The sequence below is a fragment of the Acinonyx jubatus genome, chromosome A1, assembly GCF_027475565.1.
Source record: "Acinonyx jubatus isolate Ajub_Pintada_27869175 chromosome A1, VMU_Ajub_asm_v1.0, whole genome shotgun sequence".
Classification (NCBI taxonomy): Eukaryota; Metazoa; Chordata; class Mammalia; order Carnivora; family Felidae; genus Acinonyx; species Acinonyx jubatus.
Window position 1 is genome coordinate 136,659,510 of NC_069380.1, and position 16,335 is coordinate 136,675,844.

A 16,335-nucleotide genomic window follows, 5' to 3' on the forward strand; every position below is an offset into this window, starting at 1 on the left:
GCGTTGAGTTATTTATGATTGTTTTTCACACATTCTGTAAAATGACCTATAAGCAGGTATTTTCTTCAGAACACATCGAAAGTGTTTTGTCAGGTTCTTGATTTATAATCTTTGGAACATGCTTTTTTAAAAATTTTGTGTAATTACAATGAAAGTGTATGGTAATTGATCATGAAGATTACGCTTGTGAAGAATTTGTGGGTATGTGTTAGCTATTTAAGTAAATTGATAAAAGAAGACGTTATGGATGTAAGAAAATGCATCCCATTTACACTGTATATTTACTCAAGGAGCTTGATGAAATTTCATTTTGGTCTTCTGTGGTGAACAGGTAGGTTAAGAAATAGAATCTAAAGCTGATGCCGTTTGGCTCATAAAATTGATGTATTTTTGTCACTTGCATAATGTCATCCAGCAGTTTCTAAGAAAGAACAATTTTTTATCCTAGTACATCAGCCCAACAGTTAATAATTTTTTTTTTTTTCATTTTCTCATGCACTCTCATGGGCTTACCTGGGTTATATGTTATGATACAGATAGGACAGGCAGGGAGATCATTGCCATTTCTGGTGAAATGGCAACACTGTTCATTTTGTACCCACTCTAGAACACTTGCTGGAGTGTCAGGGAAGATGACATTTGCTATAAATAAAACTTTGAATCCACACTATTAGAGTCATTTACAGACATGCGTGTTCTATTATTAATATAGCACTAAGAGAGAATTATTAATATAATTAGTACAATACCTTATGGTTAGTATCAATAATCTCACATTGAACATGCTTGAAGTAGCTATTAATAACGGAATATAGTGTCAGTGACAATTAATATTTATTGACCTCTTGCTAAATGCTAGGCATGTGTTTAGTGCCTTACATGTTTGAACTCCTGTAACCCTCATACCCTATGACAGGGAAAGCACGATGAAGATCAGCTTTTATAGAAGAAGAAACTCTGTTAAGGTATTGGGACATTAAGTAATTTAACCACAGTCACAGGAAATGAAGCATTCTGGCTCCACTGTGTTTTATTGCCTTCAACCTTAGGTTCCCTACAAATATGGTTGCACCGCTCTCTTTGGGATTCAACTTTAAGCAACCTCATCTATTTGTAACAAAGCTGAGAGCATAGAAGCAAGTGAAAACAATTCTGTAATTAAAATAGCAACATTCTCTTTAAGAGTGTGCACAGTCAGGCTGTACAGAACTACTGGACGTTGTACTATTTTAGGTCTGTTAGTAAAGGGTATGGAGCCCGGACACTGGAGTGGAATCCAGGGGTTGTAGTTCAGGCACTGATGCTTCCAAGTTATTAAGTGAGATGAATGTTAATCTGTTAGAAATTGAAAGCACGGGGCGCCTGGGTGGCTCAGTCGGTTAAGCGTCCGACTTCAGCTCAGGTCATGATCTCGCGGTCCGTGAGTTCAAGCCCCGCGTCGGGCTCTGTGCTGACCGCTCAGAGTCTGGAGCCTGTTTCAGATTCTGTGTCTCCCTCTCTCTGACCCTCCCCCGTTCATGCTCTGTCTCTCTCTGTCTCAAAAATAAATAAACGTTAAAAAAAAAATTAAAAAAAAAATAAAGAAATTGAAAGCAAAAGTCTAATGATTTTATAGAAATCTCTTTTGATTGGAAAAACAGTGCTTGAAATGGGCACATATTTATCTATTCATGTCTTCTGCCCATCTCTTCACTGGATTATTTGTTTTTCGGGTGTGGAGTTTGGTGGGTTCTTTATGGATTTTGGATACTAGCCCTTATTCCGATATGTCATTTGCAAATATCTTCTCCCATTCTGTCAGTTGCTTTTAGTTTTGTTGATTGTTTCCTTTGCTGTGCAGAAGCTTTTTATCTTGATGAGGGCCCAATAGTTCGTTTTTGCTTTTATTCCCCTTGTCTCTGGAGACCTGTCTAGTAAGAAGTTGCTGCAGCCGAGGTCAAAGAGGTTGCTGCAGCCGAGGTCAAAGAGGTTGCTGCCTGTTTTCTCCATATTTATCTAGTACTGTTCTGTAGGCTTTAAATAACTGGGAAGGTTTGGATGTAGAATAGAAAATACATGCATGTAGATCTTAACATGTGAATGAATGTGTTTAAAAAACACAATCTGCGCTTGTTTTTGTTGTTGTTTTACGGTTTGATTAAGAAGGTAAAGATTGAGGGGTGCCTGGGTGGCACAGTCGGTTAAGCATCCGACTTCAGCCAGGTCACGATCTCGCGGTCCGTGAGTTCGAGCCCCGCGTCGGGCTCTGGGCTGATGGCTCAGAGCCTGGAGCCTGTTTCTGATTCTGTGTCTCCCTCTCTCTCTGCCCTTCCCCCATTCATGCTCTGTCTCTCTCTGTCCCAAAAATAAATAAACGTTGAAAAAAAAAATTAAAAAAAAAAGAAGGTAAAGTTTGACTGTAAAATAAGTTCCATCTACTCTTTTCTGTCCCATTTTCATTTTTCTGCTAGATCACTCTTTTGATGTCTTCAAAAAATCCAAGCGTTCCCCAGCATTCTCTGCTACAGGCCAGCTCTCTGACGTGCTGAATGGTGGCGATGAAGTTTATGCCAACTGTATGGTGATAGATCAGGTAAGGTATGACTGATGTTACAAGAAGGATCTTGCTCTCTTTCCAAACGCTGAGTAACTGGGAAATATATTCAGCCTTGGTTTGCATCTCTCAAGATTTCAGCCTGAGGGTGGCCCTGGTGATGCTACAGTAGAGCCTCCTCATATGAGCATTTAACTTAAGTTCTTCTTTCCATTCACAGCACACATTAACCCATCATGAAGCACTACAGAGAGGGATCGTGAGACACTGTCAAGTGAGAAGAGTGTGAGAGCTCTTGTCTTACAGCCAAAATAGGAAATGACAGTTGGGAGCTTATACACACACACACACACACACACACACATATATATATGTATATATATGTATATATATATTAAACATACATATGTATATATATACATAATATATATATTAAACATTTATTTATTTTTGAGAGGCAGAGACAGTGTGAGCAGGGGAGGGGCAGAGAAAAAGAGGTTGACACAACCTGAAGCAGGCTCCAGACTCCCAGCTGTCGGCACAGAGTTCAACATGGGCCTCAAACTGACGAACTGTGAGATCATGACCTGGGTTGAAGTCAGCTGCTTACCCAACTCAGCTACCCAGGCACCCCGGGAAACTAATATCTTCTTTACAGCTTTTCAAAGTAACAGTGTGTGTACAACCTGATTCGACAATAGTTGTATTCAAATCCAGCAAACAGTTATGAGCGAGAGCTTGACGCTAGCCCCATACAATGTTGCCATATAAATCACTTCTTTAATCCTTACAACGCACCTGTTAACATATGCTAAGGTTATATAGCTTCAATATTAAAAGAGAATGGTATTGGGGCGCCTGGGTGGCGCAGTCGGTTAAGCGTCCGACTTCAGCCGGGTCACGATCTTGCGGTCCATGAGTTCGAGCCCCGCGTCAGGCTCTGGGCTGATGGCTCGGAGCCTGGAGCCTGTTTCCGATTCTGTGTCTCCCTCTCTCTCTGCCCCTCCCCCGTTCATGCTCTGTCTCTCTCTGTCCCAAAAATTAAAAAAAAAAAAAAGTTGGAAAAAAAAATAAAAGAGAATGGTATCATACTCCTGGGAAGTTAGAACCCTTTAGAATGCCCCACCTATTCTCTGGCAGAGATTGGTGAGTTAGATCTCATAGAGGCATGTGGTTTGAATGATCCTCAGATTTTAATATTTATAAAAATTAATACATAGTTTTAGATCTGAAGATTACTCTGCACACTAATTTATGGACAATTTTAGGCATTTTCAAGGGTAATTTTGACAGCATATAATTTTTGCCTTATCCACAGACCTCAAAACCTAATGTCCAGAAAAGGTGCATCGTATATATGCTTATTGAGCCCCCTTTTGTTGTTGTTAGTATGCGTATTACTTATAGATGTTTTCTGTGATACATACTTTTCTGTCTAGTAGATCTCAGTTTCACCCCGAGTCAAGTATTTTGGGTTATTTTCCTTTTGTGTTAAAATCATTGTTACATCAAATCATTGTTACATCATAAATGGCAAAGATTGGGATGATACTCAGAATGACAGAGGAACCAATAAATGAGAACGGAAATTAGTTGTAAATAGCTGGTATAGTTTTTTTTTTTTTTTGGCATAAAGCAGCTGAGTGTCAACCCTAGTTACAGAAATCTAGGATGAAACAGAGTTTAGGACAAACAGGGAGTTCTGGGGACATTCTTTGAAGACACAGGGAAATTGGGTTTGGCGTGCTCTAGCGACATTCTGTTTCTAATGGTTGTGGTATTTTCTCAGCATTTAAATGAAATACTACTTGAGTTCTTATCTTTTGGCTCTGAGCCTTAGTGAATACTGCAATATTTCCTTTTACTTCAAGTAGCTAAAACTGTACATGACTCAGTATTACGTGGGGGACACTTGTGTTCTTGCATTAAGCATGCAAAACTTCCCAAACCAAAGATGAGGTTAGGATATAATTTTGTTTGGGGAGATCTTGAGATAAGTATTGCTTTAGTAATGTGAAGTGTGAATTTCAAGAGAACTCAAATAGCCTAATCGATAAACTGAAATGGGGCTGGATTTGTGCAACGAAAACAGAACTAAAACTACAAGTATGAATACAAATCACAAAGTTCACTCTGTCAGTGGGGCATAGTTATATGGTTTCTTTTACTTTTCCTACATCGATTTGAATAGCAAGGATAATATAAGAAGTCCAAATTCTGCATATTTGAAATAATTGCTATCGGTATCTGAGAAGAATCCTGTTTAATTTCTTTCATCTGCCCCAGCCTGGCACAGAAATCTAACTAGATTGTGATGAGAATTTTATTTGTGATGCTTTTTCCAGTGAATTCTCAAAGTTATCAACCTATCTGATGAGGAGATATACATGGTAGAAACTATTTTGCAAATTACTCTGTCATATAAACTACTTTGAAAAAAATCCATTTTATTTGGACATCATTTCAAACCATAATTTAGTACAAAGAATACATGTATACTCTTTATCAAAATTCCCCAAATGTTAATATTTTACCACACTTTAGGGTAAATATACTCTGAGCATGTGTTTGTAGATGCAAATGATGAAAATAAGTACATAAATATTAACCATTTAAGGCAAGTTGAAAATATGGTGCCCTTTTACCCCTCAGTCTTTCATATCTATTTCCTAAAAAACATGGTTATCCTCTTACCAAGCACCTATAGTTACTGAAATCAGGAAATCACCATTAACATAGCATTAACTGTCTACAGACCTCACTCACTTTTACAGATTGACTCAATAAATTCTTTGTAGCAAAAGAACATTCAGTTAAATGTCTCGCATTTAGTTGTCCTTTCTCTTTAAATCTCCTATAGTTTGCAACCTGTCCTTAGTCTTTGTCTTTCATGAAGTTGATAATTTTGAAGACTACAGACCAGGAATGTCCTTCAGTTTTGGTTTCTCTGATAATTCCTCACAACTGGGTTCAGGCTACGTGCGGTTGGCAGGAATATTAAAGAAAGGGTGTTGTGTTCTTCTCAGTGCATTGTATCAGGAGGCACATGACCCTAATTTATCCCATTACTGGTGATCTTATCTTTGATTTGCCAAGTTTGTTTTCAGTAAAATTACTCTCTCCTTTTAAAATATTAAGCGTCTTGCAGGGAGAGAGTTTGAGTCTGTACATCTCCTGTTACTTAACAAACTCTGAACTGCTGGTTTGAGCATTCCTTGATGATTGTTTTTGCCGTAGTGAATTATTATGATGAAGATTTAGGACTCCACCTTTCCTCCTTTTACTTCATTCCCCCTGTACTACCCTGTCACCAGTTTCACCCTCTTTCTTATTACTGTTTTGTCACCCGGAAGTAACTCCTTTGATTACTGCCACCTCAGATCAGTGATGCTTTTAAGCCCCTTCCTTAGAACAAGGGCTTTGATCAACCAGGATTTTTTTTTTTTTCCATATGTGTAGGTTGCCCTTTCTTTTTCCACTGATGGTTTTAGGTCAGCCTTAGGCCCTCCACTATCTCCCTGCTTACTCTGCCATGCAGAATTTTCCAGACAGCTCTCATTTTCTGCACAGGCTCATGGCAGGAGTCTAGCAGGTTGTTTGCTGAAATTTGGCATTAGCATTATTTTTTACTGATAATTTGAAGTTTGGGGCATTTTATGTCTTTTAGTTAAGTCCCTGCATCCTATGTAGTTTTATTCTTATTTTAGTTTGTAATTTGTTTTGTTTTTTTGAGACTAGGATTTATGTGACCACCACTACCTTGGTTATCCAGATTCCAGGGACCTAAATCCTAAATTTTCTAAGGTTTGAGACATTTTGGTGAAAATAAAATAGACACAGTATATAACCATTATGTCATTGCCTACTCTTTAATTTTTGTTCAAGTATTTAAAATACATCCCTTTTTTTGAGTCAGTGGCTCATAAAATGTTAAAAGCATAGTCCATTTTGGGTTTTGTAGTAAAGAACAACTTTATAAAGCACTCAGGTGGTCTTCTTCCTTTTGTGAATTATGGGCTAGCACCCAAGTGAACAAAAACACCATGAAAGAATTTCTCCTTACATAAAACGAGAACAAACAAAACAAGGTAAATAAGGTGGAAGGTTGTTAAATTGGGGAAACTTTATTCTCTGTTCCGCCAGTCTTTCCTACTTTTGCTCCGCAAATATTTTTCTTTCAACTACTAGGTTGGCGATTTGGATATTAACTACATTAACATAGAAGGTATCACTACAAACACCTGCCCTGAATTGATGGGTTCTACTCTGGGACCTCAGAGCTGCAAGCATATCCTTGCTGCAGAAACCAGCCATGGAAAATACCCGCTAAGTGAGAAGAAGGAAGTGGCCTCAAGTACTGAAGCTCGGCAGTCCTTTGCATCACCATCTGGTTCATATGCTTCCGATTTTAATCTTTCTTTTGGTCTTCATGGATTTGAAAAGGAGCAAAGTCACCTAAAGAAAAGAAGGTAAGGGGAAAAAAAGGTAAGATACTATATTCTAAAGGAAAAGTGTAGAATATCAAAAAGCTTTGTAGCTGAACTTGTGAAATTATATTTTATTAGATTTTATTGTCCCATCCACTTTGATCTCTACATCAAAATATTACCCCCTTTTACATTCCTATATTCCTTGCCTTAAAAGTAAGACACTTAAGAAAATGGACAAAAAAATAATAGAGGAAAAGCACAATGAGATAGCATTCTACATTACTTGATAGGCAAAAATTTTTAAAGTGTAACAATACCACATTTTGTTGAAAATGTATACAGTGGAAATCCCAAGTACAGCTGATAGGAGTGAAAATTGCATTGTAACTTTGGAAAATAATTTGGCATTATCTAGTAAAGACACTCTATCTCTTGTAGAAAATTTAGGAATGAGGAGAAAGGACTTGCGATCCCCCAGAAAGCCCCATTTTGGCTCTGGGATGGCTGTGGGACCCTTCTTTCAGTGGGTGCCAGGTTAGGAGTGTGTAACAGGATTGATGTTGAGCTCAAAGTGAAATGCACCTCACTCATTAAAAAGTCAATAACAAGCTGAGAGGCTGGCAACTTCTCATGAAGGAGAAATTTGAGGGCACACAATAAAAACTGAGGTTAACACAGGGACCTGAATCCTAAATTTTCTAAGGTTTAAGACATTTTAGTGAAAATGAAATAGACCCAACATATAACCATTATGTTACTGAAACTTAACTGTTTTGAGAAGCTACAAGGGGAAAGTAAGCAATGCAACATTTATTTTAAAATGCCCAACAGCAACAAAAAAATAAGATGAATGAAGTTTCATTCTAAAACTTGCCTTTTTTGTTTTACCACCATCCACAGTAAGAAATACTTTTCACACCATGACCCCGCGCCACCTACATACACAAAAACAGTAAAGAAATGTCCTATGAAATAACATGTGGAATGTATTCTGTTATTTTCTATTATATACTATTTTAAAAGAAATTTTGGGTCACAACCTAAATTATATTTCATATTTCACTAATGGGATTTTTAAAAATAGCATTATAAAACATTGACCAAGAGGTGATCCCGAAGAATATTGTTCATGAGGGGCGCCTGGGTAGCTCAGTCGGTTAAGGGTCTGACTTTTGCTCAGGTAATGATCTCGCGGTTCATGAGTTCGAGCCCCGTGTTGGACTCTGTGCTGACAGCTCAGAGCCTGGAGCCTGCTTCAGATTCTGGGCCACTCTTTCTCTCTGCCCCTTCCCTCTTCACATTCTGTCTCTCACACAAAAATAAATAAACACTAAAAAATTTTTTATAAAAAAAAGAATACTGTTCATGATACCAAATATCTTAGCTTAACAGCTTAATGAAGAAAAATAGTAGCCCAATTGAAATTAGTAGAAAAAGGAATGTTTTAATGTATAGCATGCAAAATAAGATAATAATCACTGATAGTTGTAGCGTATACTCACAGCAATGGAGAAATGTTGTATGTAACTGGAAAGGCTTATGTTAAATTACGATAGGATTGCAGGCAGCCAACCATTTGAACTTAATGTTTATTAATACAGAGATCACAAGTTAAAAGCAAATAGAGGGGGACAAGACATCAGCAGACCTTTAACCCCTTTATCCCCTAAGGTCTCTGTCTACTCTCTGACTACCATTGAATTAAGGAAACTACATAGCACCTTAATATATCTATAATTACATTGTAGTAACATTCAGAGCACAAGTATTTGCCAGAAAGTGTTTCTTCACACCAAGCCTTAGTTTTTTGTTTTTTGTTTTTTGTTTTTTTTTGTTTTTTTTTTTTATGAGAAATCACTTTACGGACTTCAGCATTTGCACTGAATTACAGTGTGAAGTCCACCCCCGGTGTGTTCTGTGCTCAATGCCAAGGTGAAATCCCTCCATGGGTTCTGAAAGGAGAAAACCCCACTTTGGAACAGCTCACTGATGCCAGTTGTGGCTTTCATTTCTATGTAAGTGTCACAATTGATGTCGTTGGTATTCAGTGGCCATTAAGTAGCCTATGGATTTTTAAGAAAAAGAACCAACATGGACTAATTCAAAGTTTCATATTCTGCTTCATATTTCATAAGCGAGATGGTTTTATTGTGTTGTCATTAACATTTTAACTCCAGTATTGCAACAATGAAAGAAAACCACATTTGAAAATGCATTGAGCATTAACATGCCTATAGAAGCACTTGGCTTCAAAGTTTGAGCGGTTTAAAATGTAAATATTATGGAATGAGCCAGGAATATAGAAGGTCACATTCTTTCCTTTTAATTTTATGGTTATTAAAGTGAAAATAGGAAAGAAAAGCAGTAAGTTATCAGAATTATTACCTGCTTCTGAGGGGGAATTCTCACCTAAAATCTCTAAAAATGATGATCTAACGTGACACATTTGGGACCCCACTTGATTCATGTTGACTCCTGTCTTTTTTTTTTTTTTCTTTGTCAAAGTTTTATTTTAATTCTAGTTAGTTAATATACAGTGCAGTATTGTTTCAGGAGAACTGAGTGATTCACCACTTGCATATAACAGCCAGTGCTCATCATGACAAGTGCCCCTGTTAATGCCCATCACCCATCTAGCCCACCCCCATCCACCTCCCTCTTATTGTTAAGACTCTCTCATATTGACTCTTTTCTTGACAATAGTCAGTTCTGAGGCGTGAACTGCAGTCTGTCCCTGATTGTCCCCGAGCTTTCCAGCCCCATGCTGCCTATTCCCCACAGGCCTCCCAAAGAGCCCAGTGGTTTTGTTTCATCCACAGTTTTAGTGTTTGAAGGATACATAAGGCTGGTAATAATTAGATTTATGAAATAAGTAAGGCAGAACCAACTTACAGCAGGTTTTGTTAAAGTACTTGAAATGGCTTTTGTTAGGTAGCAATGTTCACTTGGGGAAACATAAAATTTTGTTGAGAAGAAGAGATTTCGGGGGGAGAAAAAAATTGTAAGTTTTGTTAGAAACAAAATGAGTCTGCATTGCATCTTCAGCCAAGGAGAATTTGAATTGAGAAAAACAGAAACCAGTGACTGTGTCGGTCAGTCTGTAGGCTTATGTGATGTTTACTTACCTTGTGCTTTAGTTCCAGCCTCGATGCCCTGGATGCCGACAGTGAAGGGGAGGGGCATTCTGAACATTCACATGTTTGCTACACTCCAGTGTCTCAGAGTTCCTCAAGAACCGGGATCCCTAGTGGGGATGAATTGGACTCTTTTGAGACCACCCCTGAACCAGATTTTAGTATCTCCAGGACCGAGTCCCTTTCTTTATCAAGTAACCTGCAGTTGAAGGTATTCTTAATGCTATTAATTTGGTTTATTGTTAGCACGGAAGCCATGTTCTCTAAAGCAGTCCATCTCTATGTGAAGGACAGGTTATGTTTCATTTGCCTGTGTGAACAATTTTTTGTTTTTTGTTTCTTTTTGGAGACTCATGAGCTGTGTGATTGAGTCTGTCTTGTTAATCTCTCCCACTCCATTTCATCCGTATAGTGCTTCAAATGACTGATTTATATTAAATTAATTTGCCATCAGTACATATAATCTTCCACATCCTTGGAAAACTTTACTGCCTCATAGAATGATTTATGCCACCATTCCTTAAGCAAAGGGAGAAAAACTGGCAAGAAGAAGTGGATTTATGTGATCAGTCTGGTTTTGGCTCACATACATTTTTACTTGGCTCCGGTGTTGAGGTAAATATTACTAAGGCAAAGGTGGTATTTGTTGAGCCTTCCCGGCTGCACCAAGTAATGTGGGACACTGTAAACTCTGTCACTTTTCCTGTAGGAGAGGACTTTTCTCTCTCATAGACATTTTCACATTGGAGTTTTGTTGGGGTTGTTTGTTTCGTTTTGGGTTTTTTTTTTTAATTTTTTTTAACGTTTATTTATTTTTGGGACAGAGAGAGACAGAGCATGAACGGGGGAGGGGCAGAGAGAGAGGGAGACACAGAATCCGAAACAGGCTCCAGGCTCCGAGCTGTCAGCCCAGAGCCCGACGCGGGGCTCGAACTCACGGACCACGAGATCATGACCTGAGCCAAAGTCTGCTGCTCAACTGACTGAGCCACCCAGGCGCCCCTCGTTTTGGTTTTTAAAGAATGAACTCTTTTAACCTTGCAGACAAAACCTTTTTGTGTTTCCACTTAAGTTTTCTTCCTTTTGGATTTCTTTTGTCTATTTGTTTTCTTTTGCAGTTGAGTTTACTACTGTAAAATAATGTGCCCTGTGCCCAAACTTCTCTTCCTGTGAACATCTGATAGTTATGATAATGCTCTGTTTTTGTAGTGTGCTTTGCAGTATATGAAGCATGTGTTACATTTGTACAAAATACATCATTTTCTCTTAGTTAGGACATAAATATTACCTTTTAGTTTTTGAGTAAATGAGGTTCTGGAGATATTAGATGTCTTGTCCAGGTTGCCCACGCTTGGTGATAGATCCATTGTTCGGTCCAGGCCTTCTGACTACGGTTCCTGAACCCTTTCCCTCAGCTCTTAGGCCTGTAGAGCAGTCATAATCTTTTGAACCTGAATGTCATGTGATATTTCTGGATGGTGAGAAATGGGTATGGTCGTTCATGTAGATACTTCTTCTGCACTTTGAATGGAATGATGAAAAACTTCTCATTACTTGGAGGGAAAAGTAATTCTGTCTTTCTGAATCAGTTCCAGGTTGTTCGCTTTTCAGGAAGACTCTGCCTTATAAAACGTATCTTGCCTTGCTTCTGTAATTACCCTATGTAACTTTTTGCCAAAGAGTTCTGGCTAATTTTCAAAGTTCCATTGTTAGGGGAAATAATTACTATGTATGACTTAAATGCAGAGGGTGGCATTTGGCTAGGGCCCTTTGTGGCCAGTCACCATTAGGGGTATAGGACAGCTCTGGCTGGCCTTTCTGATATCTAGAACCAGCGAGCCCTCCCTAATAAATTCAGCAGCCAAGTCTCAAGGCCCTTTGAAACAGAGGCAGGCTTCTGTTTTCAACTTGCCTCCAGGCCCATTAACTAAACCAGTGAACTTAGGGAAACCATATGTTTTCATCTAGGGAGAATGGAAGCTCCCAGCGCTTGTGAAGGACAGTTGCTGATGGCTTAATTTTAGTAACAAATTTTGTATTACTTTCTTTTAACTCTAACTTTAAGTGATAGCTTAAAAATGGATAAGTGGGATCAATCCTAAGGATCCTAGGTCCCAATTGGGTGAGAGTTGGGTACCATAAATGGCTTTAATGGTATTCTATTCCATATTGATTTAACTTTTCTGGAACACATAAGGTAACCATGTTTTAATTATCTTGCCACCTTGCATTGTGACATATGTTGCAAATATAGAAATAGTGTGTAATTGGGAAGGAAGTAACAAAAATAGTAGGTCACCTAAAAAAATAAAATTAAAGATCTATAAATCAGTGATACTCAAATAGCATTTCAGGAAGTGCTAGATGGAAGGCCTGTTGAAAGATGGGCACAGACTAAAAGGATTTATAAATTGACCTGGTGCATTCTTCCTGAGAGGCTACAGCTAACATTATAAGTTTAAATAGCTGTTGGGAAATTAAAAAACTCATGTAAGTGGCTATTTCTCTACCTTCTAATAATTATGAAATAAAAAGCTATAAGTTAACATGGAATTTTGCTTAGATACTACAGTACAAAATAACAAAAAACCTGACAACTCGGTTGAAAAAAAAGTGACCCACTGTTGAATATGCAGGGAAAAAAATCATTTGACTTAATTTTTCACTTTTAACCAACCTGATTAGAATGTCATATTTGTATTTAAAGTGTATATGGGCAGGGAGACGCTCGAGTTTACTGAAGCATTAAAAAGACAGTACAATTTTAAAGTTGTGATAGGCAAACAAGAACAAATGGTGAGATCACATCAGAAATATTCACACTGAGTCTTTTTACAGAGATGCTGACTTACTAACATTTGTGGTGAACACATACTCTCAAGTCCTGTGTAGAATTTTTTTTTTTTAAACTTTGTTATGATCTCTTCTAGGAATCGTTACTTTCTGGAGTCCGCTCACGTTCTTATTCCTGCTCATCGCCCAAAATTTCTTTAGGAAAAACTCGGTTGGTGCGTGATTTTACGTTGTGCGGTTCTAGTGAAGGTAAGCATTATTTACCATTTGGCTTTGAGAGCATTCTCTTCCAGAGCAGGTTTTCAGTCAGGAAAGGTATATAAAATATATAAAAGCAGCACGCAGGAATTTTCAATTCCATTTTCATAATTGATTTTTCAAAGCTTAGCACAATGCTTTTCTCACTGTGTTTTAGTCCAATTACAGATTTGATGATGAAATTAAAAAATATGCATAGACCACTCTGTGGCTCTGTTCTTTGAATGAAATGTTTTCCTCCAGGATGGTAGTATAAGCTAGAGTTTATTCTAGGTTCATTATTATGAGAGCTTCAGAGGATGTGAAGCAAATTATAAAAAATTACTTCGCCTTAGTTTAAATTGCTGAAATAATTTACTTAAAGGCAAGGTTTGGCAAGATAGATTTTTTCCCCCTTTTTATTTAGCAGGGGACTTGAAACAGTTGAAATAAAAGAAAATAGTTGGAACCTGAGTCAAGGTATCTCAACACTCTTTGTGGCGGTGTAAACAGTCAGAAATAAAACTTCTAGAAAAGGGTGCAAATCATAAGCATACAGTTTGACAAATTTTTAAAAGTGAATTCAAATTACATATATAATGATGATGGGCAATTCAGAGCTGTGCTTGTAGCCCCTTGCAGCCACCACCCCCATTTTCTGCTGTATTTTGAAACAAAGGTATTTCTGTACATAATATATTATGTAGTAATTATATTTAAAGGCATATCTGGAAGTATGCCAATATGTAATACCGAGCCTTAAAATAAAATGTTTGTCATTGCATTAATGCTTTTTTGTCTACCATCCTTAAGAGTCTTAAAATATTCAGAAAGCGAGAGGTGCCTGAGTGTTCTTAGTTTCCCATTGTGGAATGTTTATAAGTTTCCTTCTCTTGATTTTTACTTTTAAAATTTTTTTTTAATGTTTATTCATTTTTGAGAGAGAGAGAGCACGAGTGTGAGTGGAGGAGGGGCAGGGAGGGAAACACTAAATCCGAAGCAGGCTCCAGGCTCTGAGCTGTCAGCACAGAGCCCAATGCGGAGCTCGAACCCACAGACCAAAGATCATGACCTGAGCCGAAGTCAGATGCTTAACTGACTGAGCCACCCAGGTGCCCCGTTTTTACCTATTCTTTATTACGTTGTTGTTGTTGGTATTTGCATGTCACGTAAAACAGTCTTAAACACATGATCTTTGAGGTTGGAACTGCCATCCTAAAACAATGACTTCTATATGGGAGATGTTCCATAATTATTTGTTGAATGAATATCCTGAGCAAGATACACAGAGCACAAAACAACTGCTAAGTATTTTTGTTTTTGTTTTTCCTCATTCTCTCTGGGAATCTTTACTGGAAGAGGAGAAAGCAAGACTGATGATAAATGTCAGTTTGAATTTATGGAATGAGAAGATGGAGAAAAGGTTTAAGAAAGAAAGGAAAAAGATGGATTGAATTTGCCCTGGGTGTGTGTGCACACACACATCATGAGTCTTTATGAGATCTCCAGTTCTGCTTAACCTTAGTTTTGGTTGGGATTCCTTTTAATGGCAGCCTGACGTCTTTTCACTGCTTGTCCTAGATGGTAAAATAACTTCACACTGTAACTATTTAGACAATGCTTCTAAATCTTTGCAGTGTGCAAAATGGCAGCCTTGACATTATATATGTGGTATGACTGGTTTTTAAAGTCACTTCAGAAGTTGAAAGTTGTTGACCAGATGACTGAGAGGAATTTGATCGTTAATAAGGGAAAAGAGCCCTGATTTATGAATTCATTAATGAATATGGAAGGGTATCTTTGCCTTACATACAATCCTTAAATCTTGGCAGTTGAGTTCGAAGGAATAAAAAACTGACCTGAATTTTTTTGACTTTTCTGTTAATAAAATCTTACTTTAGACAGTATATTTAAAAATAGGGCCCTTTCCGTGAAGTTTGGTCTCCAGAAAGTAAGAATCACAAATAGGCAATGTAGATTGAAGGTAAACAGCACATAGAAAAATTCCAATGGGTAAACCATAGGATATGAGGAATAAATGAACTCTTAAGAACGAAGGAATAGTTTTAACTTTGTGTGTGAATGTGATCAAAGCATAAGAGTGAAAGCTTAACTAGTTCAAAGGTGGAATGTTTCATTGTTTAGTTTGCTTAGATTAATCAGAGGTAAATCGACATTTACATTACCTTAAGGTCTCTCTTGGTGAGTTGGAATAGCGCCAAAACCTTTCTCTATTTGAACAGAATCCAAGTCCTCTTTCCCCCCAGTGGGAAGCCCCTTTATATTAGCTACGTTGCAGATATACAAAGATCGGATTCAGCCCTTTTCATTCCTATGTGCGATGTTGTCTCATCCTTGTCGTGTCTAAGAGGTTACTTACTATTATTTCTCATGATTTTTTTTTTTTTTTTTTTTTTTGGCCAACGGTATGATGGGGTGGCAACATTATTTAATGCTTGTATACACAAAATCCTGTCCTGTGATTCCCTTTGGTACATTGTGTGTTTAGATAGACAGGAATATTGTCAGTAATTAAAACCTCAGCAGGAAGGACACAAGTGTTCTAGTTTTAAGAATTTGAGGAGTGAAGTGAATGTACTTGTGAAAATCATTGTATGCTGTTATTTGTCCAGTCGCCTGAGTCTGGTTCCATTAGTTTCTTAATTATCTTGGACATGTGGCTAAATCTCTTGGTACCTTAGCATGTTTACAAGAAGCATAACGATTTCTTTCTCATGACTTGATTTGAGGAATACTTAGTAGTAGTGGTAAAATCCTTCAAATTCTTCAAAGCAGATTTTTTGTTATCTGCAAGATAGCATTAGATTTAACATTGATACTTACACATTTCAGGGATATGCGTTGGTTAGTTTTGTCCCTTATTTATCTGACCCATTTCCCTTTGCAAACTGGTTTTGCTTTTTCGCTCTTGTGGATTGTAGAGGTAAAGATTTGTCCTTACTCTGTAAATGATGTGTTCCACAGGGGCCACCCCCTCCTTCAGTCTCCGTCACTGTCGAAGTCAGTGTCTGTGTTCCATCCTTGTAATGGGTACTCCAGTTCCGGAAAGAAGATGGCGCTTACCTGCTCGCATGAGCCTACTCCTTCTGTCTCCCATCTCCCCTGCCCCCAGGTCCAGCGGGGAAAGTGATTCTCCCTTTGCTACCACAAAGCACATCTCTGAACTGGTTGCTGCTAGGATTTTATG

General features: G+C 37.9%; 1 protein-coding gene across 2 annotated transcripts in view; it reads left to right on the plus strand.

Moving 5' to 3' along the window:
- Positions 1–16,335, plus strand: part of ARHGEF28 (Rho guanine nucleotide exchange factor 28) — a 304,554-nt gene that overhangs the window by 202,469 nt on the left and 85,750 nt on the right. For both annotated transcript variants that reach the window (XM_027040097.2, XM_015072133.3), the window contains 4 exons: positions 2,451–2,572; positions 6,722–7,002; positions 10,101–10,308; positions 13,028–13,139. In XM_027040097.2, coding sequence (XP_026895898.1) covers positions 2,451–2,572; positions 6,722–7,002; positions 10,101–10,308; positions 13,028–13,139 — 723 coding nt within the window. The remainder of the gene's footprint in view (positions 1–2,450; positions 2,573–6,721; positions 7,003–10,100; positions 10,309–13,027; positions 13,140–16,335) is intronic.